Below are 27,002 nucleotides of genomic sequence, written 5' to 3'. Positions count from 1 at the left end.
ATAGGCAAAAAGCTTTTCCAATAAAATCAGTGGTGAAGAAAACAAGTTCACCATCACCATTATTATTCATTATTGTACTAGAAATCCTAGCTCTAGCAATAAAAAGACACTAAAGGAATAAATATAGGTTAAGTGAGGAAAAGAAGACTGTCATTCTTTGCAGATGACATGATGGCCAAAACTTAGAGAACCCTCAAGAAAGAACTTAAAAAACTAATCTAAACAAATGCAGCAAAGCTGCAGGATATAAAATGAGCCCACACAAATCAACAGCATTTCTGTATGATGCCAACAAAATTCAGTAGGAAAACATAGAGAAATCCCAATTAAAATAATTACAGGGAATATCAAATACTTGGGAGTCTATGTGCCAAGACACACATAGGAACTATATGAACATAATTATAAAACACTCATCACACAAATAAAAACAGATCTAAATAAATGGATAAATATTAATCGCTCGCTCATGGGTAGGCTGAACCAATGTAATAAAATGATAATACTACCCAAATTAGTTTACTTATTTACTGCCATACCAATCAAACTACCAAAGAATTACTTTATAGAGATAGAAAAAAATCCTAACAACAGTCATCCAGAGGAGCAAGAGATCAAGAATATTCAAGGGAATCAGTGGGGGAAGAAAATGGAAAGGAAAGGGGCCCAGAAGTACCAAATCTCAAACTATACTATATAGCTGTAATTGTCAAAGCAATCTGATACTGGGTAAGAAACAGGAAGTTTGATAGTGGAACTGATTAGGTACACAATACATGGAAGAACAGACAATATGGCAAAAACTGTTGGGAAAAGTGGCAAGTAATCCAGCCAAAACCAGGCACAGACCAGCATCTTACATATCAAGGTAAGCTCAAAATAGGCACATGATTTAGACATAAAAGGTGATAAATCGTAATCAAATTAGTGGAATAAGAAAGTATCTATTATAGATAAGACCTATGTGTACAAAAATATTTATAGCAGTTCTTTTTTGTGTGGCAAAGAATGGAAAGTGAAGAGATGCTCATCAATTGAGGAATGGCTAAACAAGCTAGGGTATATGACTGATAGAACACTATTGAGCTATAAGAAATGATGAAAATGATGGTTTCAGCAAAATCTGAAGACTTATATGAACTGATGCAAAATGAAGGGAGCAGAACCATAATAACAGTAATATCATTACAATGAATGTGAAAGACTTAGCTACTCTGTTCAATATGATACAAGACAATTTCAAAAGACTCCTGATTGAAAAATGGATCCACCTCCAGAGAGAGAAGTGATGAAGTCCGAGTGCACGCTGAAGTATAATTTGTTCACTTTATTTTTCTTGCTTTTCTTTTTGCAACATGGCTAATGTGGAAATATGTTTTGCATGATTTCATATGTATAATTTATATCACACTGACTGCCTTATATGGGTGAGAGAAACATAAGAGGGAAAGAATCTGAAACAAAATTTTTTTCCAAAATGAATGTCAAAAATAAATAATGCATTTTTGATGAGTTTTTACACACACACACACACACACACACACACACACACACAATTAATGTAGCGAAAATTAGAAGAGAAGAAAGAAACGAGGAAGGGGGGAATCTCTGTAGCAAGTTTCTATGATAAAAGACTCATTTCTAAAATATACAGAAAACTGAGTCAAATTTACAGAAATAAGAGCCATTTCCCAAATGATGAGTGTTTAAAAGATATAAATAGGCAGTTTTCAGAGGAAGAAATCAAAGTTATCAATAGCCATATGAAAAAATGCTCTACATCACTAATAATTAGAGAAGTTCAAATGAAAACAACTCTGAGGTATCACCTCACACCCATCAGATTGGCTAAGATGACAGAAAAAGAAAATGACAATACTGGAGGGGGTGTGGGAAAACAAGTTCACTGATGTAGTGTTAGTACAGCTGTGAACTGGTATAACCATTCTAGAAAGCAATTTGGAATTACCATCAAGAGACTTTTAAATCATGCATACCCTTTGACCCAGTGATACTGCTACTAAATCTATACTGCCAAAGAGATCAACGAAAGAGGAAAAAAGACCCATTTGTAAAAAAAATTTATAGAAGCTCTTTTTGAAGTAGCAAAGAATTGGAAATTGAGGGGAATGTTCACCAATTAGGGAATAACTAAACAAGTTTTGGTACATGAATGTGGTGGAACACTATTGTGCTGTAGGAAACAATGAAAGAGATGGTTTCATAAAAATCCGAGAAGACCTGTATAAACTCACTGATATAAAGCAGAGAGAACAAAAGCAGAAGAATAGTTTCTATGGCAGCAAAAATATTATAAAAATAACCAACTTAAAGACATAGTAAACGATCAATACAATGACCAACCACAATTTCAAAAGACTCATGATGAAATAAGTTCTCCACTTTCAGAAAGAGAACTGATGGATGCAGGAAGCAGACTGAAGTACATTTCCTTCTCTTTCTTTGAGGGTTTTTTTTTTGCACATGACTAATGGAGCAATATATTTTGCATGTATATACTTTTTTGTAATGGGTTTTATTTTTCTTGCTTTCTCAACCGGTAGAGGGGGAAGGACGGAATATGGAACAGGAAATAAAACTCAATATAACATGAGAAAGAAAAGAAATTTTTTTAAAAAAACCCAAAGATTGCTCTGATTCTAATATACAGGTAGTCTACTATACCACCCAGACAATTTTCATATATGAACTACTATCATACCAACACCTCCTTTATCTTATACTTCTGTTAATTTTTTTTAAATCAAGGGTAAAACTTTGTCTATGCTACTAAATGTCATTCTATTTGATTCAGTCCAATGTTTAAGCTCATTCAAATCTTCTGGGAATTTTACACTATCATCTAGAATGTTGGCCATTCCCCTGCTTGATTTGTGTTATCAACGAATTTGGCAGGAAAGCCATCTACTCCTTTATTCAAAACACTGATAAACATGTTAAAAAGCACAGGTCCCCAGGGGACTATACTGGAGACCTCTGCCCAAACTGACATTGACACTTATCTGCCAGCCTAATAATAAGCCTGTCCAAAAATGGAAATGAGATTTGTTTGGAATGAAGCCATGATGAAATGGCTTTGTGATCCCCACTTGCCTTATCTAATTAGATATTCTCTATTTCTTTCTTTCATTCATTCATTCAACAAGCATTTACTTGTCTATTGTGTGCAAGGCACCCAGCTAAGTACTGGGGATAAAAAAGGGAACTGGGTCTGCACTCTCAGAACTTACCTCCTGGAACTTTTACCCAGACTGAAAACCTCCTTGATTATAACTTGCTGAGTCCACAGTCTTTTTTTCAAAAAATTATTTACAGTAGCACTTTTTATAGTAGCAAAAAGACTGTCTTCAAGTCTCCCACTGCCTTTCAGCTGGACTGGAAGGACTGACAGTAGAAGTTTCTTTTCCCTAACAACTCATGGTGTTTCTACCACTTGCATATACTGGAAGTCATCAGCTTCAAGCCTTCTGCTGAGATGTAGGACCACCATCCCACTGGATGCCCAGCCCCTTCTATCTGCCTTGAGAACAGAGACTGTCTCCTTTTTCTCTATTTATATACACACAGCTTAGCACAGTGCTTGACAGATACTAATGCTCATTCACTCCCCCACTTAAAGAACTGGAAACAAAGTAGATGCCTATCAATATGGGAATGGTTAAACAAACTTTGGTACATGACCGCAATAAAATATTATTGAGTTATAATATGTAACAAATGAAAACACAGGTAGAAGCATGGGAGATTTACATGAAATGACACAAAAGTAAGCAGAATCAGGAAAACAATACATACAATGACTATAATGATGTAAATAGAACAACAAAATTGAGCACTGAATAATTTTAATGACCAAGCTCAGTACCAAAGAAGAGAGGAGAAAAGGTACCTCTCTTCCTTTGCAGAGGTGGATGCAAAGCAACGTATATACTGTTAAACAAGGAGGATGTGCTGATTAGTTTGGCTAAGCCGCTGTATACCCTCCTCCTTTTTATTTTTATTACAGGGAATAGCTCTCTAGAGTATAGGAGGAGACAGGGGAAGGGTATAAATGGAAATTAAGGTACTTACTAGCAAAACAAAATACACCAGTAAGTTTTTTAAAAATAAAACTAGAATATTTGCCCTTCTTTACTAAGATGGCCCTTCCCTTGTTTTCCACAATCTTTCAAAGATTACTGACAGTAGCTCAACAATTAAATCTGCCAGTTTTTTCAGTAAGCTGGTAAGTAATTCATTTATGCCAGGTGGCCTGAACTCAAAGGAAGTTGTAAGCTCTTACTACCTCCCTGAGCATTCAAATCCCGATATCTTTTCCAGTCCAAAAATAAGTCTTGTTATGAAGAACAATTAAAATAATTCAAAGAAACAGGAAAACCCTGAATGATGTGATTTAGAGTTAAGAAGCATATACAAAAGTATACACATAAACAAAAATGTTGTAAAACATTCAAATTAAACACCATGGAAAGTTTTACGTTCTGTCTTCTTAGAGCAAAGAGTTTTCCAATTTGGTAAAGTATAAAAAGTGTACTGTTCCATACTCTATGTTGTGTCATCTGGCTTAACTTGTTTTGAGTAGATGTATTTTTTGGTTTCAGTCTTTATGTTTATCAATAATTTTTCTTTAAGTAAGAAAAAAGCCAAATACAAGAGCGCTCTTGGCAGAGAAAACAGAAGAGATGAAGTAGTTCTTATTTTTCTTTGTCATTATAATCATTCATCTAATCTTTTCCTATACTATGTTGTCCTTAAAATTCTTGTCAGTCACAGCTCAACTAAGCTTTAGTACTGCTGAAATTCTTCTTATATATCTACCATTCTAATACTCATCCTTTGTTAATATAATATCTAGTAGGAAAACCTATTGGGAGAACCATAGTCTTATTCCTAAAAATACTGGGAATGTGAAAGTACATTATGAAGCTGCCAGAGCATATATTCAAAATGATAAGTGTCAGGGCAGCTAGGTGGTGCAGTGAATAGAGCTCTGGCCTTGGAGTCAGGAGGACCTGAGTTCAAATGCAGCTTCAGCCACTTAACACTTAACTAGCTGTGTGACCTTGGGCAAGTCATTTAACCCGGGATCACCTCACATAAAAAAATAAAAACAAAACAAAAATAAACAAAATGATAAGCGTCAAACTCAAATAAACTATACATAAAGATCCCTGCTGGCTGCACACTGACTTAGAAAATGACATATTAACATTATCTATGTCTTATTGTATTTTTAATTATTTTGTTAAATATTTCAATTACACTTTACTCTGGTTTCCTAAGCACTCATGGGATAGGGTATCTGATACTTCAACCCTAAATGATCCTACCACCCAAACCTGATAAACAGTTGTCAATCAAGTATATTACACCAACCATACAATGGCTTATATTCAGTACTTAATAGTCACAAAGCTCTTTTTCATAATCTCATTTTATCCTCTCAGTCCTGTGAGTTAGGACATATACATTCCTGTCTCCATTTTACAGTAAAGGAAACTAAGGTCAGAGAGGGTGAGTGGCCTACAGTCGATAGAAGCTAGACTGGACTCCAGCTCTCAAACCAGATCGTATATCCTATCACTACTCTAATCTGTCTTTTAAAATGGGAAAGTAACTAACATATAACTAACACGTTCACTAGATAGCAAACACTTGGTTTTTTTTTAATTCCTCCACTAGAAAAGCACCAGAAGTCCTGGGTTCTTGATTCAGACACCTTCTAGTTCTCTGACTGTGGATCAATTACTTATCCTTTCTGAATCTTAGTTTCCTCATCTGAAAAACTGAAATGCTTGCACAACCCGCTCTCCCCCAGGGTTATGAGAAAATAATTTTGTAAATCAGTAATCACAATATAAAAGAAAGCTATTGCTATCTGGCTACTCTTCTGGATTTCATCACTGTTTTGAGAAACTCATCTTCCTTCAATTAATTCTTGACACTCACCTAACTCAGTACTGGAGAGGGCAAAGGGTGGACAGGGGAGAGTTTCTCATGCAACCTCCATTTAAGGAGGGGCCCTCCTAGCAGCCATCTCATCATTTCTTTCCCAGTGGCAACTCAGGGCCCCTGCACTGCTTTGCTCCTTCTTTGCCTACCCTTCCCACTTTTTTATTTTATGCGCTGTCTTTCCCCTATTAGAGTGTAACTCCTTGAGAGCCAAGGACTATCTTTTGCCTTTTAAAAAAATCTATTTTACTTTTCCCCCAATTCCATGTTTTCCTGGTTCTGCTCACTTCACTCCGTATCAGTTCATGTAAGTCTTTCCAAGTTTTTCTGAAATTATCCTGTTTGTCATTTCTTATAGCACAATAATATTGCATCACAATTACATACCACAGATTGTTCAGCATTCCCAAATTGATGGGCACCCCTCCGATTTACAATTCTTAGCCACCACAAAAAGAGCTGCTATAAATATTCTTATACAAATCCTCTGCCCACCACCCTTTTTAAATGTCTTTGGGATATAGACCTAGCAGTGGTACTGCTAGATCAAAGGGTATGCACAGTTTCATAGTCCTTTGGGCATAGTTCCAAATTGCTCTCCAGAATGGTTGGGTCATTTCACAATTCCACCAAGACTGCATTAGTTTCCCAGTTTTCCCATATCCCCTCCAACATCCAACATTTTCCTTTTTCGTAAGATTTAGACAATCTGATAGGTGGGGGGTAGTACTTCAGAGTTGTTTTAATTTGTATTTCTCTAATCAATAGTGATTTATAGCATTTTTTCATATGACTATAGATAGCTTTGATTTCTTTGTCTGAAAACTGTTTGTTCACATCCTTTGACCTATCTTTTGCCTTTCTTTGTATCTCCAGCACTTAGCACAGTACCTAGAACATTTTTGTTGTTGTTCAGTCATTTCTGTTGTGTTCAACTCTTTCTGACCCCATCTAAGATTTTCTTGACAAAGATACTGAAGTGGTTTGTGATTTCCTTCTTCGGGTCATTTTAAAGATGATGAAACTAAGGCAAACAGGCTTAAGTGACTTGCCCCGAGTCACACAGTTATTAAGTATCTGAGGTCACATTTGAACTCAAGAAAATGAACCTTCCAGATTTCAAGCCCAACCTCTATGGACTTAATAAATGTTTAGTGATTGATTCACTTAGCCCCAAATCTTATTTCCCACTCCTCCCACCCCCCATTTCATTGGCACTTCCAGGGGGAAAAGGGTTGCTATTTTGTTATCACTTTATCAGGAACATGAATGGAATTATATTCTTTTCAAAATTCAAACACAACAGCTATTCCCCCAGCTGATTAGTCACACTATTGATCTTGAATAAAAACACTACAAAATGCTACCCTAGCTCAATCAAAGACACATTTTCATTGCATTTCAAAGCAATCAGGTTTCATTATACTATTAAATACTTCTTTTTGCTGATCAAATATTAAAAACGTTGAGGTTTCTGAGTCCTTCTCTACCTTATTTTTCCACTACCTCCCTCTGAATTTTCACACCACATTAAACCAATATAGCTCCACACAGGTGAAACAGATCAGAACACTTCCATGGAGGGTTAAAACAAATTCTCTTTCTACACCCTTTTCTACTATAAACAGCTTAATACAATTAATGAAAACTGGCAGGAATTCATGTAGTCTCCCAACAGAACGAATACTCAGACAAAAGCATTAGCCGGCAATCTTTAATTCCAGGTGCACATTTCAAAGCATATTAACTCCAAAGAGGTGGGATTCTACCGGACAGAAAAAAAAGTCTACTTTTTTGATCCTTGTTCCTTTCCTCCAGGTTCTGGGTAGAGTTTAAGCCATTCTCAGAATGCTGAACATGAAATTAAGACTTTTCACTACCCAAAAATCTCTTTCTAAATTTAGATCACAAGTCTCCATTCGGTAATACCTCGAAAATTTAGTCAACTGGAGACAATTTTTCTTAGAGAAAAGTCACCACAAAAGCTCTGTCTCCCAAATACAGGCATTCAAGCAGAGAAGCCAAATCCAATTCTCAATAGCTGACCCTAACTAAAATGTCAAATTCCTGCAAGCACAGTTCCTGAAAGGGATGCAAATCACCCCGACCACGACCAATTCCCTACTGTCCCCCCCCCAACCCTTGGCACCCTGGCTTACATTACCTAATGATCACGAGTGTGAAAAACTACAGCCACTTATTATACTCATTCCTACTGCCAATACAATAAAAAAGGATAGAGAGGTGGCAACTTTCAACCCATTTTATGATCAAGTATCTGACCATTATCCTATTACCATTATTTTAGGCTCAAGGGAAACTGCCTGAGAAGACCCTCCTCCTGCCACTGGTCCATGAATGCAGAACATTGTATACTGTCAGATAATACTGATCAATTTTTCTTTTTTTTTCCCCTAAAAAATTTTTTTATGGTTAACACACAATTGTAGTCCCTGATACTGGGAAGACTGTGGTTTGTAGATCACTTGAGTCTGGAGGTTCTAAGCTACAGTAGGGTTAAAGTGGATCAGTCTAGCACCAACGTGACAAGTCTTGAAGCAGAAGGTCATCTGGCTATCCAAGGAGAGAAGTGACCTAGGTAGGAAAAATGAAGCAGGTTAAAGCTTCCTTGCCAAGAAGTACTGGGAGTCATGACTGGCCACTGCATTTAAGGACACCCAGTCTCCTCCCCCAAAAAAATTATTACAGGAGAACAAAGGGGAAAGATACAAGAAAATTAAGTTGATGCAAAATCATAAGATATCAATAAAGTGTATTTTAAAAATAAGAAACAGATTAATGATTAATATAAAAAAGCATGGAAGGACATATGAACTAATGCAAAGCAGAAGCAGTAAACACAAATCCAGGAATATACATAACGACTACAACAACGTAGGTGGAAACAACAACAAAAAACAATTAGAACTAAATGCTACAAAATTATAATGACTAAGTTTGGCCCCAAAGAAGAAATATAAAAAGACACCTTCCTCTCTCTTCTTTGCAGAGGTGGAGTATAGGTGTGGAACACTGACGGGTAACATCAGATTTTTTCAATGTGTTGAAAAATAAATAATTTTGTTGAACTGCTTTTTCTTTTTTTTTTCTTTATTATTCTTTGTTATAAGCTCTCTCAGAAAAGGAAGTGAGATGCACTAGGAAATGTGATGTAAAACAAAAGATAATAAAAATTTATTTTAAAAAAAGCATTAAGTACCTACTATGCACAAAACCACTGTACCAAGAGGATACCAGCAGAAAAGTAAGACAGTCCCTGCTGTCAAGGAGCTCACATTCCAGTGAGGGAAATAACAATGTATAAAGGTTTCAGCTACAAACCAAATTTGGAAAAGTTCCATGGTCCTTAGCAGCAAAGCAGATGTTAATGCCTCTCCTTTAGTATCAATTCCACTGATAAAATTATATCAGTTTCTGATGCTGAACTATTTGAAAAGTGTCAAGAACTCTGGCGGCAACACAAATACTATTATCTCCTAACAGATAAACAAACTGGAGATCAGAGGTTAAATGACTTGTATAAGGTCACATAAGTGTCAGAAGTAGGATTCTAATCCAGGTCTTTCTTAAATCCAAAATGAACACTTTCCACTAAACTGCTGCACTTTATAAACTTCAGATTACCCTCCACCCAGACAGAGTGTTGTAAGGAAAGCACTTTGAACTACAGAAATGGAAAATGTTAATATTGTGATGTAATTGCACAGAAAATAAATACAAAAATCAGGAAAAGATGGTCTTCCTACTACATATCAAAAATAAGACAGCTTATTAGCTGTTATAGCAGACCATAAAAAATATACTGTCAAATGTCAGATTTAAGTGCAATATTCCCACTTTATGCCCAAATAGAAATTCCCATTCTGAACAAGCAATCACCATGTTTAGTTCTCTCAGCAGAGGGAAAACACTGATTAGTAACTAAAAAGAATCTTGCATTTTAAAATAGTTTCTAATGGCTCACTCTTCTTGCTTTAGCAACTAAACGAAAGGAAATTACAGTGTCAGGAGGCAAGGGTGAGAAGATGTTTTTCTAGAGTCAGCAGATTTATGGCAAGTTACTACAAATAAAAAGGTTTTTGTTTTTTGGTTTTTTTTTTAAAGATAACAGGGAGGGGAAGGTAGAGGAAAGAGGACAGAAAAAAAGAACATGTACATTCTCCCCCTCCCAGCCCCACAAAAAATTAGTGTAAAAGAGTAGAGTGGAAATTAACTAAATTTAAAATTTTAGTGATCTTTGAAAAAAAAACAACTCCATGACTTTTGGTATTATGTGTAATAATAAAATAACATAATTATTTACCTAATTGTTTATATCTTATCTCCTTTGTCCAGTTCCACCCACCCTCCCTATAAGGTAATACAAATATCATCATCATTTCATAAATGAATAAACTGAAGTGCTCAGCAAGATAAAGTAATCGCTAGTTATCAAAAGCCTGTATACAGCAGAGCCAGGACTCAACCCCCTTTCTACCACATTTCTTCTTTAACTAATAGCGACTTTTCATATGATGTAGATTCCAATCTTACTAGCAGTGATTCTATACTTTACTCCTTCTTCTCTTCCATTTTAGTATTTTGTGGCAATATAAATAGCTTAGAAAGTGCTGTAGGTGTGGAAATGCACCATGAATATTATTATTAGGGTTATGTAAGTAACAACAAAAAGGCAATAGTAATTATCTCCTCCTCCTCTCTTTGTTTTATTCCTCATATTTATTTGCAAACTGTAGTGTTAAGGGAGGCATACTTCAACTGCAGTCTTCAGTACTTTTGGGAAGATTACTGAGAAGAACAGTCAAAAGAACCGAGTCACAACACTTGGTGGCTTGTCTCATCTCTGTCACTTACTAGATTTCTCCTCTCTGGACCCCAATTTCCTTATCTGTACCATAAGAATGTTAGGGGGCAGCTAGGAGGTGCAGTGGATAGAGCACCTGGATTCAGGAGGACCTGAGTTCAAATCCAGCCTCAGACAAATAACACTCACTAGCTGTGTAACCTTAGGCAAGTCACTTAACCCCAATTGCCTTGCCCCCCCCAAAAAGTGTTAGACTAAATTAACTCTAATGTATCCTCCAGCTCTAACATTTTGCATCCTAGGGTCCCTTCCAATTCTAACAATCCATTTTTATTCTGAACTACGTTTTTCTATTGTATAAAGTAGCTCAGTCTAATTAAGTGAAAAAATCTTGGGAGGTATTTTTATGTCACCATTTTAGATAGATAACATCAACTAATAAAGTTTACACTTTCATTAGTGACATAACCACCCTATGATAAAGTTGTTACAGTTCAAGTCAACTTCCTAGAGAATACATACCAATAAAGTCACCAAGATAAAGACAGAATTTTAGAAATAGATGAGAACTTAGAGATCTTCCAGTCCAATCTCATTTTAGCAAGACAGAGAGTTTTACAGAATAACAAATACTTGCTCCAATCACACAAATGGCAAGTAGCAGATTGTGGACTAGAACCCAGGGCTTCCAACTCCTAATTTACTTCTCTTTACACTATACCATGCTAATCATTACAGCTTACAGGAATCACACTTATAAATACCAACATGAATCATCTATAATACCTTGTGCCTTCCAGCTAACACTGGGCATAGTTAGTTGATATTACTAGGATTATCTTTAAGGAATTAGTTCTGATAAAAAAAAATTTTTTAAAGTTTATGTATACAAGTAAAAAATGTGCTGTACACCTTAAAACAACTACTGGTACAAACAACAGAAACAATGAAAGAAGCCCGTATCACTGTATATAGATAAGGTAATGTATACTCCAACCAAATGACAGATACTAAGGCTCAAAGAGTTATGGTTGTGAAGGATGATACAAAACTAGGTAGCGAAGACTTCATGGAATCACACATGACCAGCACACCACCACAAGAACCTCATTCAAAATGAATCCCATGGAACTTAACGAAAACTTCAGCATTATCACTGCATTTCTGACAAATCTGTTTGTCAATGGTCTCAAGCGTCTATAGAACCTGACATAATTAGACAATTCCAACTTGGAAATAAGTGGCCATCAGGTACTAAGAAGGAAGAAAACTTTGAATTCAATAGCACAGAAGAAATGTCCAAATAGGGAGGTGAAGGGCTGCCAAGTCATTTATACAGGCTTTCCCTTAGCACATGAAACTTTGAAAATGCCACAGGATTTTAAACAGACCACCATTAACATATCACAACGAAAAGATGAGAAATCTGAGGCAAATACTATAGGATTTCAGTCAAGATATACTACACACCATCTCAGACTACTGTGCAATACAATCAGTGCAATACATGCACACTTCTGAAAACAAATGAATTTAATTCAGACAGGCTGTATTTGTAAAAGCATATCTGATCTTACTACAATATGGGTGAAATTTAATTTTCCATACTACAGACAAGTTTTCGAACAACAACTGACATCATCAGTTGACTTGGACTTTGAAGAGAACTAGTCAGGGTTATTTACCCAGACTACAAAGACCCTATCTATACAAGTTACACCATGATGGCACGGCCAACTAAATCAAAGTTAATCGTGTTCTGTCATATCCATCTCCTATCAATAACAGAATAAATCACTGCACATGTTTGGGAAGACAGGGAGACATACCATTCAAATCTGAATTAAGACAAAACTTTTAACAGAAGAGAGCTACTAATTTTAAATATAGTGATGAGATAAGAAGTAGATGTGATGTTAGGAGAAGGAAAAGAATAAGCATTTATATAGCACTGTGGCAGGTGAAAGATGAAATGACTGAAGATACAAAGGTTCAATCTTCTGAGCATATCAATTTATTAAGCAACACATGGCAACTTCCCAAAAAAGCAGGACTAGACTTCCTCAGCTTAAGCCTGGACCTTGAATACAGGGGGAGACAATTTTTTTGTAAATTGAAAACAATTAATCAAGGCCAATTCATTAAAAGGAAACAATTAACCAAGAGACATTAGGTAATCTGATTTCTAATTGGAGGAAAGATTAGGGACTTTCCAAGTTGGGAAGGTGAAAGCAAACAAGTACAATTCCCTGAATTCAGAAAAAGAAATGTCCCATTCCCCCCAACTATGTATAAATAATCAAAGGAACATGGAAACAATTACTGATTGAACAGGGCCAGTTTTCAGATAAGATTTAAGGCTGCTTGAGATGTATAAGTGTGAGAAAACTCCTTGCATCAGTCTTTGGATCTGACCTGATTTCTGGTCATCATAACTTAGGTCTTTAGTTAAGGGTCTGTAAGCAGCAGGTAGAGGTGGTCCAGCTTCCCAGTCACACAGGAATAAATTCAAACAATGCAATAAGGGTTTCTTCCAACTCCCACAATTGAACAGAAATGGAACTAAGCTAGTTACAGAATTGAATCATAAGATGGAGTCAACGTAGTTCACTCAATTCCCACAATTAACCACTTGCTGTCCTAATTCCTTCATTCCCCCCCTTTTGATTTATGGGGAATGGGCGGCCCACTTGCCCCATGGATCACTTATCTATAAGACAAACCTATACTTTTTAATATATTCATAATCAGAATTACATGTAGGTTACAGATCATACTTAGAGGCCTCACACCTTTAAGAATAGAGATTTACTTGTCACCAAGGTAAAAAACAAAACTTAAACATGTGTCAGACACTGTGCTAAGCGCTTTTATAAATATAATTTGATTTGATACCGATAAAAACCCTGAGAGGTAGTATTATTACCCCATGTTACAGGAGAGGAAATGTAGGCAAACAGAGGTTAAGTGACTTGCTCAAGGCCACACAGTTACTATCTGAAGCTGGATTTGAACTCAGGTATTCCTGACTCCAGGCCCAGTCAGCTGCCCCCAGTTGTCTCATAAACATTGTCATTCCAAGTATGGGCCAATAAATGTCAAAATAAGACCAAGAATTATGCAACACTAGAAGACAGAATAGTAAAGCAGTAGGTATTAAGAGGTAAAAGATCAGTATTCTAGACTGAGTCCCACCACTTAACAGATGTCTGATTTAGAGCATTTTTTCATGACTATAGATGGCTTTAATTTCTTCAACTGAGAACTGCCTGTTCATATCCTTTGACCATCTATCAATTGGAGAATGACTTGTATTCTTATAAATTTGGCTTCATTCTCTATGTATTTTAGAAATAAGGCCCTTGTCAGAGACAATGGTTGTAAAAAACTTTCCCAGTTTTCTACTTTCCTTCTAATCTTGGTTGCATTGGCTTTCTTTGTGCAAAAACTTTACAATTTAATGTAATCAAAATTATCCATTTTGCATTTCATAATGTTCTCTATCTCCTGTTTGGTCATGAATTCTTCTGCTCCCCATAAATGATCGGTGAACTATTCCTTGCTCTCCCAGTTTGCTTATAGTATCAGCCTTTATATCTAAATCATGAACCTACGTTGACTTTATTTTGGTATATGGTGTGAGATTTTAGTCTATGCCTAGTTTCTGCCATACTCTTTTCCAGTTTTCCCAGCAGTTTTTGTCAAATAGTGAGTTCTTATCCCAGAACCTGGGGGTCTCTGGATTTATCAAATAGTAGATACTATAGTCATTGACTACTGTTTCTTGCATACCTAAGCTATTCCACTGATCCACCACTCTATTTCTTAACCAGTACCAAGTAGTTTTGATGACTGCTGCTTTATAACACAATTTAAGATCTAGAATAGCTAGGCTACCTTCCCCTGCATTTCTTTTCATTTAGTTCCCTTGATATTCTGGACCTTTTGTTATTCCAAATCAATCTTGTTGTTTTCTCTAGCTTCATAAAATAATTTTTGGTAATTTGATTGGTATGGCACTGAATAAGTAAATCAGTTTAGGTAGAATTGTCATTTTTATTATATTAGTTCGACCCACCCATGGCAACTGATGTTTTTCCAATTATTTAGATCTGACTTTATTTGTGTGGAAAGTGTTCTGTAATTGTGTTCCTGGGTTTGTTTTGGTAGGTAGACTCCTAAGTATTTTATAATGTCTACAGTAATTTTAAACGGAATTTCTCTTTCTATCTCTTGCTGTTGGGCTTTGTTGGTAATATACAGAAATGCTGATGAATTATGTGGGTTTATTTTATAACTTGCAATTTTGCTAAAGTTTTTATTATTTCAAGTAGCTTTTTACTTGATTCTCTAGGATTCTCTAAGTGTATCATCATATCATCTACAAAGAGTGATAGCTTTGTTTCTTCTTTGCCTATTCTAATACCTTCAATTTCTTTTTCTTCTCTTATTGCTAAAGTTAACATTTCCAGTACCATATTGAACAATAGTGGTGGTAATGGATATCCTTGTGTCACCCTCAATCTTAATCTAAATCACTATTAATTAGAGAAATGCAAATCAAAACAACTCTGAAGTACCATCTCACACCTATAAGATTGGCCAACATGACTAAACAGGAAAATGATAAATGTTGGAGAGATGTGGGAAAATCAGAACACTAATGCATTGTTGGTGGAGTTGTGAACTGATCCAACCATTCTGGAGAGAAATTTGGAACTATGCCCAAAGGGCTATAAAAATGTGCATACCCTCTGACCCAGCAATACCATTTCTAGGGCTGTATCCCAAAGACATCATACAAATGAGAAAAGGACCCGTACATACAAAAATATTTATAGCAGTTCTTTTTGTGGTGGCAAAGAATTGGAAATTGAGAGAATATCCATCAATTGGGGAATGGCTGAACAAGGTGTGGTATATGGATGTAATGTAATACTATTGTGCTATAAGAAATGATGAGCAGGCAGACTTCAGAAAATCCTCAAAAGACTTGTATGGACTTATGCTAAGCAGAACCAAGAGAACATTGTACACAATAATAGCAACGTTGTGTGATGACTAATATTGATAAACTTAACCCTTCCCAGCAATACAAGGATCTAAGACATCTCCAAAGGCCTCGTGATGGAAAATGCTATCCCCATCCAAAGAAAGAACTATGGAATTTGAATGCAGATCAAAGCATACTATTTGCTATTTTTTTTCAAGTCTTCTGTTGAGTTTTGTTTCCTTGTTCTGATGGTTCCTCCTATTGGTTCTAATTTTTACTTACAACATCGCTAATCTGAACATATGTTTAATAAGAATGTGTGCGTGTGTGTGTGTGTGTGTGTGTGTGTGTATATATATATTTATTTATTTATATATATAGCATCTATCAGGTTGTGTGCCATCTTGGGGAGGGTGGTAGGGAGGAAGGGAGAGAAAAATTTTAAACGCAAAAGCATACGGAAGTGATTGTTGATAAATCAAAATAAATTAGTAAAAAAAAATTTTTTTAAATTTTTTATATTTCATATTTATCTTTTTTTTTTAGGCAATTGGGGTTAAATGACATGCCCAGGGTCACACAGCTACTAAGTGTCAAGTGTTTGGTCTGAGGCTGAATTTGAACTAAGGTCTGCCTGACTTCAAGGCCGGTGCTCTATCCACTGTCCCACCTGGCTGCCCCCAAAAATTCTTTTTAAAAAACCAAATGTGTGACTGTCATTTCACTTAGCAGTTTCAACCATAAAACCAAGATAAACACTTCTTTGCCTACCTGAAAAAACCTGTATTAAGATTACATAAGATAATGGATGTGAAGACACTTTCAAAATTATAAATAGCCATAAAAAATAGTTATTATTAATGCAACCATTAATGACACCTTGCTAAATTACAACCTTGCTTTTCCTGATTCTTACTCTTCTGTTAGTGGGTATAAACTTCCCCTCTCCTGACCCTAACATATTTATTATCATTGTATATTATAGCTATTTTTGTTTTTGTCTTATTCCCTTCCTAACCCCACTTCCCAAACTGAAGACTAAACTCCTTAAGAGCAAAATTTTGTATACACTTAGCACTAATTCCAGTACTCTACACACAATAGGTACTTAATAAAAGGTAGTTGCTATCCTTCAACCAATCCACCACAGATCTGGTCTACTTAAAAACAAAGGGCAGAAGAATATTATGGAGAAAGCAACCTGGTACAAATCAGGATTAGACCAGTACCTCACACTACAACAACATCTAAATGAATCAATGATGATAAAACATTTAATAGAGGACAATAAAAGACATTTCACAACCATACATAGAGGGAAGTTCTTGACTATGGTAGGGATAAAGATTATCATTAAGATAAAATGGACAAAACCAGTAACATAAAAGTTTGTACCAAACTCAATGCGATCAGAATCAGAAGGGAAATGGCTGAGGGAAATTTTTTTGAAGCAAATTTCTTTGATAAAAATAACCTAAAATTCAAGATATGTAGGGAACTGACACAACTATATCTACAACTAGATCATCAGACTCTTTCGTAGTTAAGAGTGAGAACTATCTTTTATCTTTCATTATGTCCCCAACACTTAGTATAGTGCTTGGCATATGGTAAGAGTTTAAATGTTTGTTGATTCAGTGAACTATATAAGAACAAAAGCCATTACCAATAGATAAACAGTTGAAGGATCCGAACAGGCAATTTTCAAATGAAGACATCCAAGCTATTAAGAAGCATGTTGAATTGCTACAAATTACTAATAAGAACAAATGCAAATTAAAACAACTCTAAGGTTCCATCACATTTCCGTTATATTGGCAAAGATGACAAAAAAGATGACAGTTGTTAAAGGTAATGTGGAAGATCAAGTACACATGATGTGTATGTGGGATGGTGGGTGAATAGGTGCAACCATTCTGGAAAGCAATACCCAAGAAATCACATAAATATATATTCTTTGACGCAGAGAAACCACTAACAGGCATATACCAGCCCCCAAGACACCAAAGAAAGAGGAATATGATCCATATGTACAAAACAAAATTGTAGCAGCATTTTTTGTTGTAGCAAAAAAACAGAAACAAAGTAGATGCTCATCTATAGGAAAATACCTAAACAAATTATGTTATATGAATGTCATAGAATATTACCAAACCATAAAAAAATGATGAAAAATCTTCATAACAGCCCTTTAAGGTAGGTAGGGTAGGGTTCATCTCAATTTTATAACTGAAACTGATAAGTGACTTTGCCATAATTATTCACATATCTATTAAGTAGGTGGGCCTAGGACCAGAACCTGATAGAGAAACTTAGAAAGATTTATATGAACTAGTGAGCAGAACCAGAAAACAATTTATAAAATACTGTAAAAGAATGAAATTATGAATTGTGATCAATATAATAACCAATCAAGGTTCTGGAGGGCTGAAAAAAATCATGCTTCCCAATTCTTTGCAGAGGTAATGGACTAGAGATACAAAATGAGATATATATTTTCTGAGAGCCAATGTGTGGATTTGTTTTGCATGGCTCATTTTATCTTTTATAGAAGACAGCTTTCTGTAAGGAAAGAGGAGATGTTTAGGGAGAAGTATGGGAGCAGTGAAAACAATGCTAAAAAAGAAAGAAACAAACACCGAGTTTTAAACAAACAGAAGATAGGGAGCAGTTAGGAACTATGCTCAAAGGGCAACCAAACCAAACCCTTTGATCCAGCAATACCACTACTAGGTCTGTATCCCAAAGAGATCATAAAAAAAGTTTGTAAAGGACCTACATGTACAAAAATATTTATAGCAGCCCTTTTCACGGTGGCAAAAAAATTGGAAACTGAAGGGATGACCATCAATTGGGGAATGGATGAACAACCTATAGCATATGAATGTAAAGGAATATTATTGTGCAATAAGAAATGACGAACAGTCAGATTTCAAAAAAATCTGGAAACGCTTGTATAAACAGATATAAAGTGAAATGAACAGAACCAGGGAAACATTGTACATAGTATTAGCAACATTGTGTGATGATCAACTATGAATGACTCAACTCTTCTCAGCAACACAACGACTTAAGACAAGTACAAAGGACTCATGAAGGAAAATCCTATCCACAAATAGATAAAGAACTGATGGATTCTGAATACAGATTGAAGCATATTTTTTCACTTTATTCTTTTTCGTGTTTTTTTTTCCTTTTGATCTTTTTCCTCTTTCACAACTGTGACTAATATGGAAATGTTTTACATGACAGCACATGTATAACCTATATCAAATTTGCCTACCATTTTTCAGAAGAGGGGAGGGAGGGAGAAAAATTTGGAACTCAAAATTTTGTTAAAAATGAATGCTAAAAGGGCAGCTAGTTGGCACAGTGGATAGAGCTCTGGCCTTGGAGTCAGGAGGGCCCAAGTTCAAATCCAACCTGAGGCAGTTGACACTTATTAGCTGTGTGAGCCTGGGCAAGTCACTGAACCCCAACTGCCTCACCAAAAGGGAAAAAAAAAAGGATGCTAAAAATTGGCCTGACATGTAATTGGGGAAAAAATTAAAATACTATTAAATAGCCAAAAAAAAAAAGGGGAAGATTCACCAAGTCCTACTGAAAAAAATAAATAAAATGAACAGAAGAGAGTAGAAGGGGATATAAAGCAGGGCAGTATTACAACTGCTATATAACATACTTTAAAAAAGCAATTGGTTATGTAACAATTCACAGTGTTATGAGCTATACAATCCTTTTCTGTTGTTCTTTATATATGGAAATGTCCATGTTTATTAATTCATAAAAATAAGTTTTAAACATAAGATATGTGAATGTAATGGAATATTATTATAGTGTAACAAATGATGAATGGAAGAGATACAGAGAAACCTAGGAAGACTTGCATGAACTGATGCAAAGCAAAGTCAGTTCTGTTATAAAGCTCAAATTTTTTCCAACATGATTGATACAATGGGGAACATTTTAAGCATAACACAACTTCTGCAAGATTTCTTCATGAGAAACAACTAGAGAACTCAAAAAATGGAACCATTTCATAATAACTCATAAGCTGAAACTCTTCTCACAGCCACTTCCACAAGCAAACTTCAGATTTTTGTCAAGGTAAAGTGTTACATTTATTACATATCTTCTAGTACAATAGGAATTTTGATTATAAAAGGGTCACTGCATTCACCCATGGCCTCCACTCTGAGGCCTGCAGCTTGAGCAGCCTGGGGCAGGGTGAAAGCCTAGTAACAACAGTATTTATATATTTTTTAACCATTTAATATGTATAATACCGTGCCATCATTTTTATTACATTCCTATCTTTCTTTTATGTGTTAATAACAACGTTTTTGAGCATTGTGCCCTTACACTCATCTTCACTTTTCATGTAATAATAAAAACAATAACTAATATTCATACAATACTTTAAGGTTTGCAAAGACTTTCTGTTCATTGTGTCCCTGGATGTTGACTAAAATCTCTTGAAGTAGGTGCTAATATTATTCCCATTTTACAGATAAAGAGGCTGAGACATTAAGTAACTTGTCCAGGGTTATATGTGCGTAAGGTGGGATGCAAAACCTGGTTTTTCTAACTCCTTGTCTGCAACTCTATTCATTATTGCCAGTTGCTCAAATATCACAAACGTGATGTAGTTTAGAAAGATGATGATCATGTTAATTAATTAAGGCCATTTACAATGTTTAACAAGTGTAACCATTTATGCATATGAACGAAGTTCTGCTTTTGATACATAATCAAACAATGGTACAACTTGGATGGGACCTAAGAAATCATCTACTCCTCCAAATAAGGAAATGGTGACTCTGAGAGATCAAATGACTTAAATAAGGTCACAAAGCTAGTACTGATCAGTAAACAAGTACATAAACTTATATACTCTTTCCTACTTATAAACTCCTAAAACCATGTTTAAGCTTCATATATTTGAAACAGCTAGTGTCAATCATTCTTTTCCACAATGAAGACTCTTACTTCATATATGTATTTATTCTTCATTACTTCAACCCTTATTGAGGTGACATTTCTGTAGGCAAACATAAATATAGATACATGCACTGGAGATAGTAAAGGCAGTTCTTACTTTATGTAAAATTCACATTATGCAAATTCAACTTTCACAAAGAATTCTGAAAGAAATCCGAATGAGGATTCTGAATGTGGATCTGATTGAGCTGCTAGCTGCAAAGACTGCAGAAGAAAAAAGGGAAGCTTTGGAACCAAGGTTGAACCAAAAAGATTCACAACAAAACAGTTGGCATCATTTCATCATTTGAGCAAATTTTTTTCTTGTACTAAAAAGATGGATCCAACTATTTCAAGATTTTTAAAAGTTCAAAGACTAGTTGAGCATAATATTGCTTGCTGTTGTCAGATATATGAGGGAAAAAAGCTATCTACAGATAGCTTCATAAAAAAAGTTACGCAGTCAACCACCAGTGATAAAGGCTAGACACAGTGGGTGAGTAAAGGACAACATACTGTATACCTATGTTAACTTCACGATGCAGTACTGTTCCTACTTTATCATTAACTTTACCTTTCATTTCATAATTCTGTTTATTAGCATGGTACAATAGTTAATATGTCTATTTTAGTAAATTTTATGACTTGCATAAAGGTATTAGTCTGTATACGCTTTTGTTATATAGGCCAAATGAAGTGGGTAGTTGAATTTGCATTATATAAAAATTGCTTTACATAGAAGTCTGTGGAACAGTTCACTTAACATTAAGTGAGAACTTTCTATATTTGACACAATTAAAGTCTACAACCATTTACCAGGATGAGAGGTAACTAACTACTTACCTTGAGCGTGAAAAGGCTTATTCGTCCAGGAAGTTTGTAAAAGAGTCCCTCACCACCTCGAGAATTGGAATGAAGCATAGCATTGAGGCAAGCCAAGGGAGACGTTCCACTGCAATAGACAAGAATGAAAAGGGAACATAATTCATATACATCTTATACACTAAGGTAAGACCCTCTAACGCTTTATCAAGTGAAGTAGGAAAGAAGACACAGAAGAATCTTGAGACAATTATTCTCTTGTCAAACAAATTTAGCAGGATCAAATGAAGACAGTACAATGGATTGTATTGCTCAAAGTGTACTGACAAATGTTACCTGGGGAAACATTTATGCCATCTAACCAATTAAAACTATCATAAGTTTACAGGTAAGGAAACTGAGGTCTGAGAGATTAAGTGATTCATTTGAGATCATACAAGTAGTGAGCAGGAGAGGTAGGACTAGAACCCAGAATTGCTGTTTGGTACAGAAAAAAAAGAGCACTTGTTCTGGTATCAGGAGACTTGGATTCAAATGTCACCTTTGAAAACTGTGTGGTGCTGATTAAATCACTTAACCTCCCTAGGCCTAAGTTTCCTCATCTGTCAAGTGAGGTCACTGGAACAGATGGTATGAGATCCCTTCCAGTTCTAGATCTATGTTCCTATGACTGTCAATTGGAACTCCTAGTGTTTTTTTTCCTACTACATTACACTGCTACCCAAACACTAGTCAATATTTTTGATATGTTCTGTGTACTGTAAGCCCTTAATGTTTATTGGCATTAGATAATAAAAATGAGGTATCATGAAACTCATAATGATTTTAAATTCAATCAAAAACTTGAAGGTAATTCTAAAAACCAGCTCCACCCATTTATTTTTTTCTTCTTTTTTAATTTTTTCATTCGTTTTTAACTTAAATACAAAAAGATGTACAAAAAACATTTCCATATGCACAGCACAACATAAAAAGAGGATTCAAAATGAACACATGAATTTCCATTTCATGTTTAATTTTTTTTTGGTCCACAAATTTAAGAAAAAAACAAAATTACAAAATTTTCCTAAAAGATCTACCTTTAGTAAAGCATCAACTTCCATTGAAAAAGTTTGTTTTTCCCAAAATATTTCTTAATTAATCTGATTTAAAGGTGAAGATAATAGAACAAGAATACACACATGGAATATTTTTTAAAGCAAAAAAATTCAAAGATATAAACAGAAAAAAGAATTTAAAAAGAGACATGGAAGATCAAAGGACATTTTTCTTATAATTTTGTTCAAGTTAACATACTTTTTTTTAAAAAAGCTCTAAAAATGTGCTTTCAGTTTTGTGCTTGATCTCTTAAATTTTTGTTTGTGCATTTTTTCTATCTTTTTGTTGATGATCACCAAGTTTAGAATAAATTTTTTTTATTCGAATTAGAAACAAGTGATAGGTTAAGATCTATTGTTTAAAAATACCATTCTTTCACCTCAATTTGGGCAAGAGAGTCATTTATAGGGGCAGTCAAGATAGAGTCAAGGGCAACTTAGGTGGCATAGTGGATAGAGCACTGGCCCTGAAGTCAGGAGGACCTGAGTTCAAATCAGACCTCAGACGCTTGACACTTACTAACTGTGTGACTCTACGCAAGTCACTTAACCCCGATAGCCTCACCAAAAAAAAAAAAAGATAGCAGAGTCAACATTTTTACCCAACTCACACAGGATACGTCCTCCACAACAACCCAGAAAACAAGACAGACTGAATTATGATCAGGAAAGCCAAGAAAAAGTCACCATGAGTCATTTTCCCAAACAGGGCAACTTGAGAAGATAGACAGAAAAGTCTTCAGACACTGGGATGGGGGCTGTCCAGAAGCACAGCTGTGGCAACAGTAACAAGGAGCATTTCAGCACACAGGGATAATAAGGGGGTTGAGATTGAACATCAGAGCAGGAAGCACCAGAGACAGAGAGATCCCAGAGAATCACTGAACCAGGGTTGGAAGTAGGAACAGGTGCCAGCTGGTAGCTTTGTCACTTATTACCTAGTTCCAGGTCACAGTTCTAGGACAGAGAGGAGCAATCGCAAGCAAGAAGGGCCTGAGTTATATACAGAGTGAAAAACAAGTTCCAAAAATTTAGCTGTGTGGCTCTGAAACTAAGAGCCAAGTAAGAGATTCAGTTCTGACCTTTAGCCCTGCATATAAGACTGCAGTGGAATAATCAGGCCAGGAGATCAAAACCAAAGCGGAGCCAGCAGCTCAGTCCCTCTGCATTTGCATAACCTCCCAAAGGACTAATAGTGACTAAGTCCAGCACCAATCTACTGCAACTCATCCAGCCAAAAGCCCATAGACTCAAACATAGGTCAAGAAGTTGTATGTAGAGCAAAGAAGAGGAGCACAGTGAACAGACCTCTCCCCGGATCACACCACTGACTGAGCCATGAAAACAGCAAGATGTAAAAGACAAATGTTCAGTCCAGACATCATTCCCAGAAGTGAGGAGAGAAACAAACACTAAAATATAGTTTAAATTCAAGAAGTATACTGGAAGAATGAGCAAACAAAAAAAGAATGCAACCATAAAGAGTTACCATAATAATGATAACAGGGAAGCTCAAGACACAAACACAGAAGACAGTAACTTGAAACATCTACAAGCAAAGCCTTAAAGAAAAATGCAAATTAGACACAATCCCAATGAGAATTCTTCCTGTTGTTCAGTTGTGTCCAACTCTTTGTGAACCCCATAGCATACCAGGCCTTTCTATCTTCCGCTATCTCTCAAAGTCTGTCCAAGTTCACATTTGTCGTTTTCATAATACTACCTATCCATCTCATCTTCTGCCATTCCCCTTTGCTTTTGCCTTCATTCTTTCCCAACATCAGGGTCTTTTCCAATTGAATCCCATCTTTTCATCATGTGGCCAAAGTATTTAAGCTTCAGCTTCAGTATTTCACCTTCCAATGAATAGCTCCAATTAATTTCTTTAAGCACTGACTGATTTGACCTCCTTACTGTCCAAGGAACTCTCAAAAGACTTCACCAACACCACAATTAGAAAGTGTCAATTTTGCAGTAGTCAGCTTTCATTATAGTCCAATTCTCACAGCCATACACAGCTACTGGCAAAATCGTAGCTTTGATTATACAAACCTTTATAAGAAATGTGATGCCTCTGCTTTTTAGTATGCTGTCCAGATGTGCCATACCTTTCCTTCCAAGAAGCAAGTGTCTTTTAATTTCATAGCTGCAGTCACAGTATGCAGTGATCTTTAAGCTGAAGAACATAAAACCTGACACTAATTCCCATTTCTCTATTTGCCAGGAAATGATAGGACTATTTGTCAAGATCTTAGCTTTTTTGATGCTAAGCTTCAAGCCAGCTTTTACCCTCATCAAGAAACTTCTTAATTACTCTTCCCTTTTCTATCATCAGAGTGGCATTGTCGACATATCTGAGATTACTGATATTTCTCCCAGCAACCTTTTTTTTTGGGGGGGGGCTAGGAAATGGGGTTAAGTGACTTGCCCAGGGTCACACAGCTAATAAGTGTTATGTGTCTGAGGCCAGATTTGAACTTAGGTCCTCCTGAATCCAGGCCTAGTGCTCTATGCACTGCGCCACCTAGCTGCTGCCCCCCCCCCCCGGCAACCTTCATTCTGGTTTTTGATTCAGCCAGCCTGGCATTTCGTATGATATACTCTGCATATAGATTAAATAAATAAGGTGACAATATACAGCCTTGTCATATTCCTTTACCCAGCAGCTGTTCCATGTTTGATTCTAACTGTTACTTCTTGGCCCACATACACGTTCCTCAGGAGACAAGAAAGATGATCAGGTATTCCCATCTCTTTGAGGACTTGCCACATTTTGTTGTGATCCACACAAAGGCTTTAGTGTAATCAATGAAGTAGATGTTTTTTCTGGAACTCCCCTGCTTTCTCCATAATCCAGCAAATGTTGTCAATTTAGTCTCTAGTTCTTAGAATTCTTAGAAGAGCTAAATAAAGTCATAAAAAAAGGCAAAAAAAAAAAATTCAAAAGCCAAATAAGAGCAATACAGGAATAAAACAGGAAAAGAAATAAGACCTATGCAAGAAAGCAATAAAAAAAATAATTAACATTATTGAAAAAAATAATTCCTTAAAAATTAGAACTGAAAAAAAAATTAGAACTGCTCAAATGGAAGCCAATGATGCTATCAGACATCAAGAAAGAATAAAGTAAGTTAAAAGACTGAAAAAATAGAAAGAAAATGTGAAATATCTCAGGAAAACCAAATGACCTAGAAAATAGATCAAGGAGAGATAATTTAAGAATCACTGAACTATCTAAAAGCCAGGATCAGAAAAAAGAGCTTAGACATTATATCTCAAGAAATTAAAAAGTAAAATTGAGTATATTATCTTAGAACCTGAGGATAGAGTAGAAATTGAAAGAAGTCACCAGTCACCTCCTGAAAGAAATCTCAAAGGATTATTACAGAAATAATCCAGGAATATTGCAGCCAAAATCCAGAGTTCCTAAGTTTAAAAAAAAAAAAAGAATGAAAAAAGAAAAAAGAAACTTGCAAGCAGGCAGAAAGAAAAATTCAAGCATTGAGGAATCAAAGTCAGCATTACACAAGATTTAGCAGAACCACTAAAAAGGAGTGGAAGGCTTAGAATATGGTGTCTTGGAAGGCAGAGTCTAGTATTATAGCTAAGAATAACCTATCCAGCAAAACTGAGTATAAACCTACAGGGCAAAAAAATGGATTGAAAATTTTTTATTATCACTAGAGCTCTTAGTCTAATTAGTCAGGTATGATTCTACTATGCTTGAATGATCTCAAAAGAAGAATGGAAGAGTGAGAAAGAGGAATTTATTGGAAAAGGATGGATGGGAGACAAAAATAAGGAAAAGTACCTCATATAAATAGGGTGCACAAGGAAGACTTTATACAATGAAAGGATGAGTAGGAGGGGAGTGAGCAACACTTCAGTTGGTGCAAGGAGGAAAGAATAAACACACAGACAAATTTAGGTAATGATATTCATCTTACCCATAATGGAAATAAGAGGGGAAGGGATTAAAAGAAAAGGGGGTAGGGTGAAGGGGACAACAAAAGAGTAAGGGTAAATTAAGGCAGGCAGGGGTCATAAGCAAAACAGACTCTTGAGGAGGGATAAGCTAAAAAAAGAGAAACATAAATAAGAGAATAGGATAGAAGGAAATACACAGTTAGCAATCATAAATGTGAATGTGAATGGAGTGAACTCACCAATAAAACAAAAGAAGATAGCAGAATGGATTAGAAACCAGAATCTAACAATATGTTGTTTATAAGAAAAATATTTGAAACAGAAAGATACACAGAAGTAAAATAAGGCACTGGAGTAGAATTTAGTATATACTTCAACTGGAGTA

At 35.6% G+C, this 27,002-nt stretch overlaps 1 protein-coding gene across 2 annotated transcripts in view; it reads right to left on the bottom strand.

Annotated features, from left to right (window-relative positions):
* ASXL1 (ASXL transcriptional regulator 1) overlaps positions 1-27,002 on the bottom strand; it is a 61,488-nt gene that overhangs the window by 20,652 nt on the left and 13,834 nt on the right. For both annotated transcript variants that reach the window (XM_020990728.2, XM_020990729.2), the window contains exon 3: positions 21,615-21,723. In XM_020990728.2, the coding sequence (XP_020846387.1) occupies positions 21,615-21,723 (109 nt within the window). The remainder of the gene's footprint in view (positions 1-21,614; positions 21,724-27,002) is intronic.

The sequence above is a fragment of the Phascolarctos cinereus genome, unplaced genomic scaffold (genome assembly GCF_003287225.1).
Source record: "Phascolarctos cinereus isolate Bilbo 61053 unplaced genomic scaffold, phaCin_HiC Scaffold_2;HRSCAF=192, whole genome shotgun sequence".
Taxonomy (NCBI): Eukaryota; Metazoa; Chordata; class Mammalia; order Diprotodontia; family Phascolarctidae; genus Phascolarctos; species Phascolarctos cinereus.
This window is presented reverse-complemented; position numbering and strand designations above follow the sequence as displayed.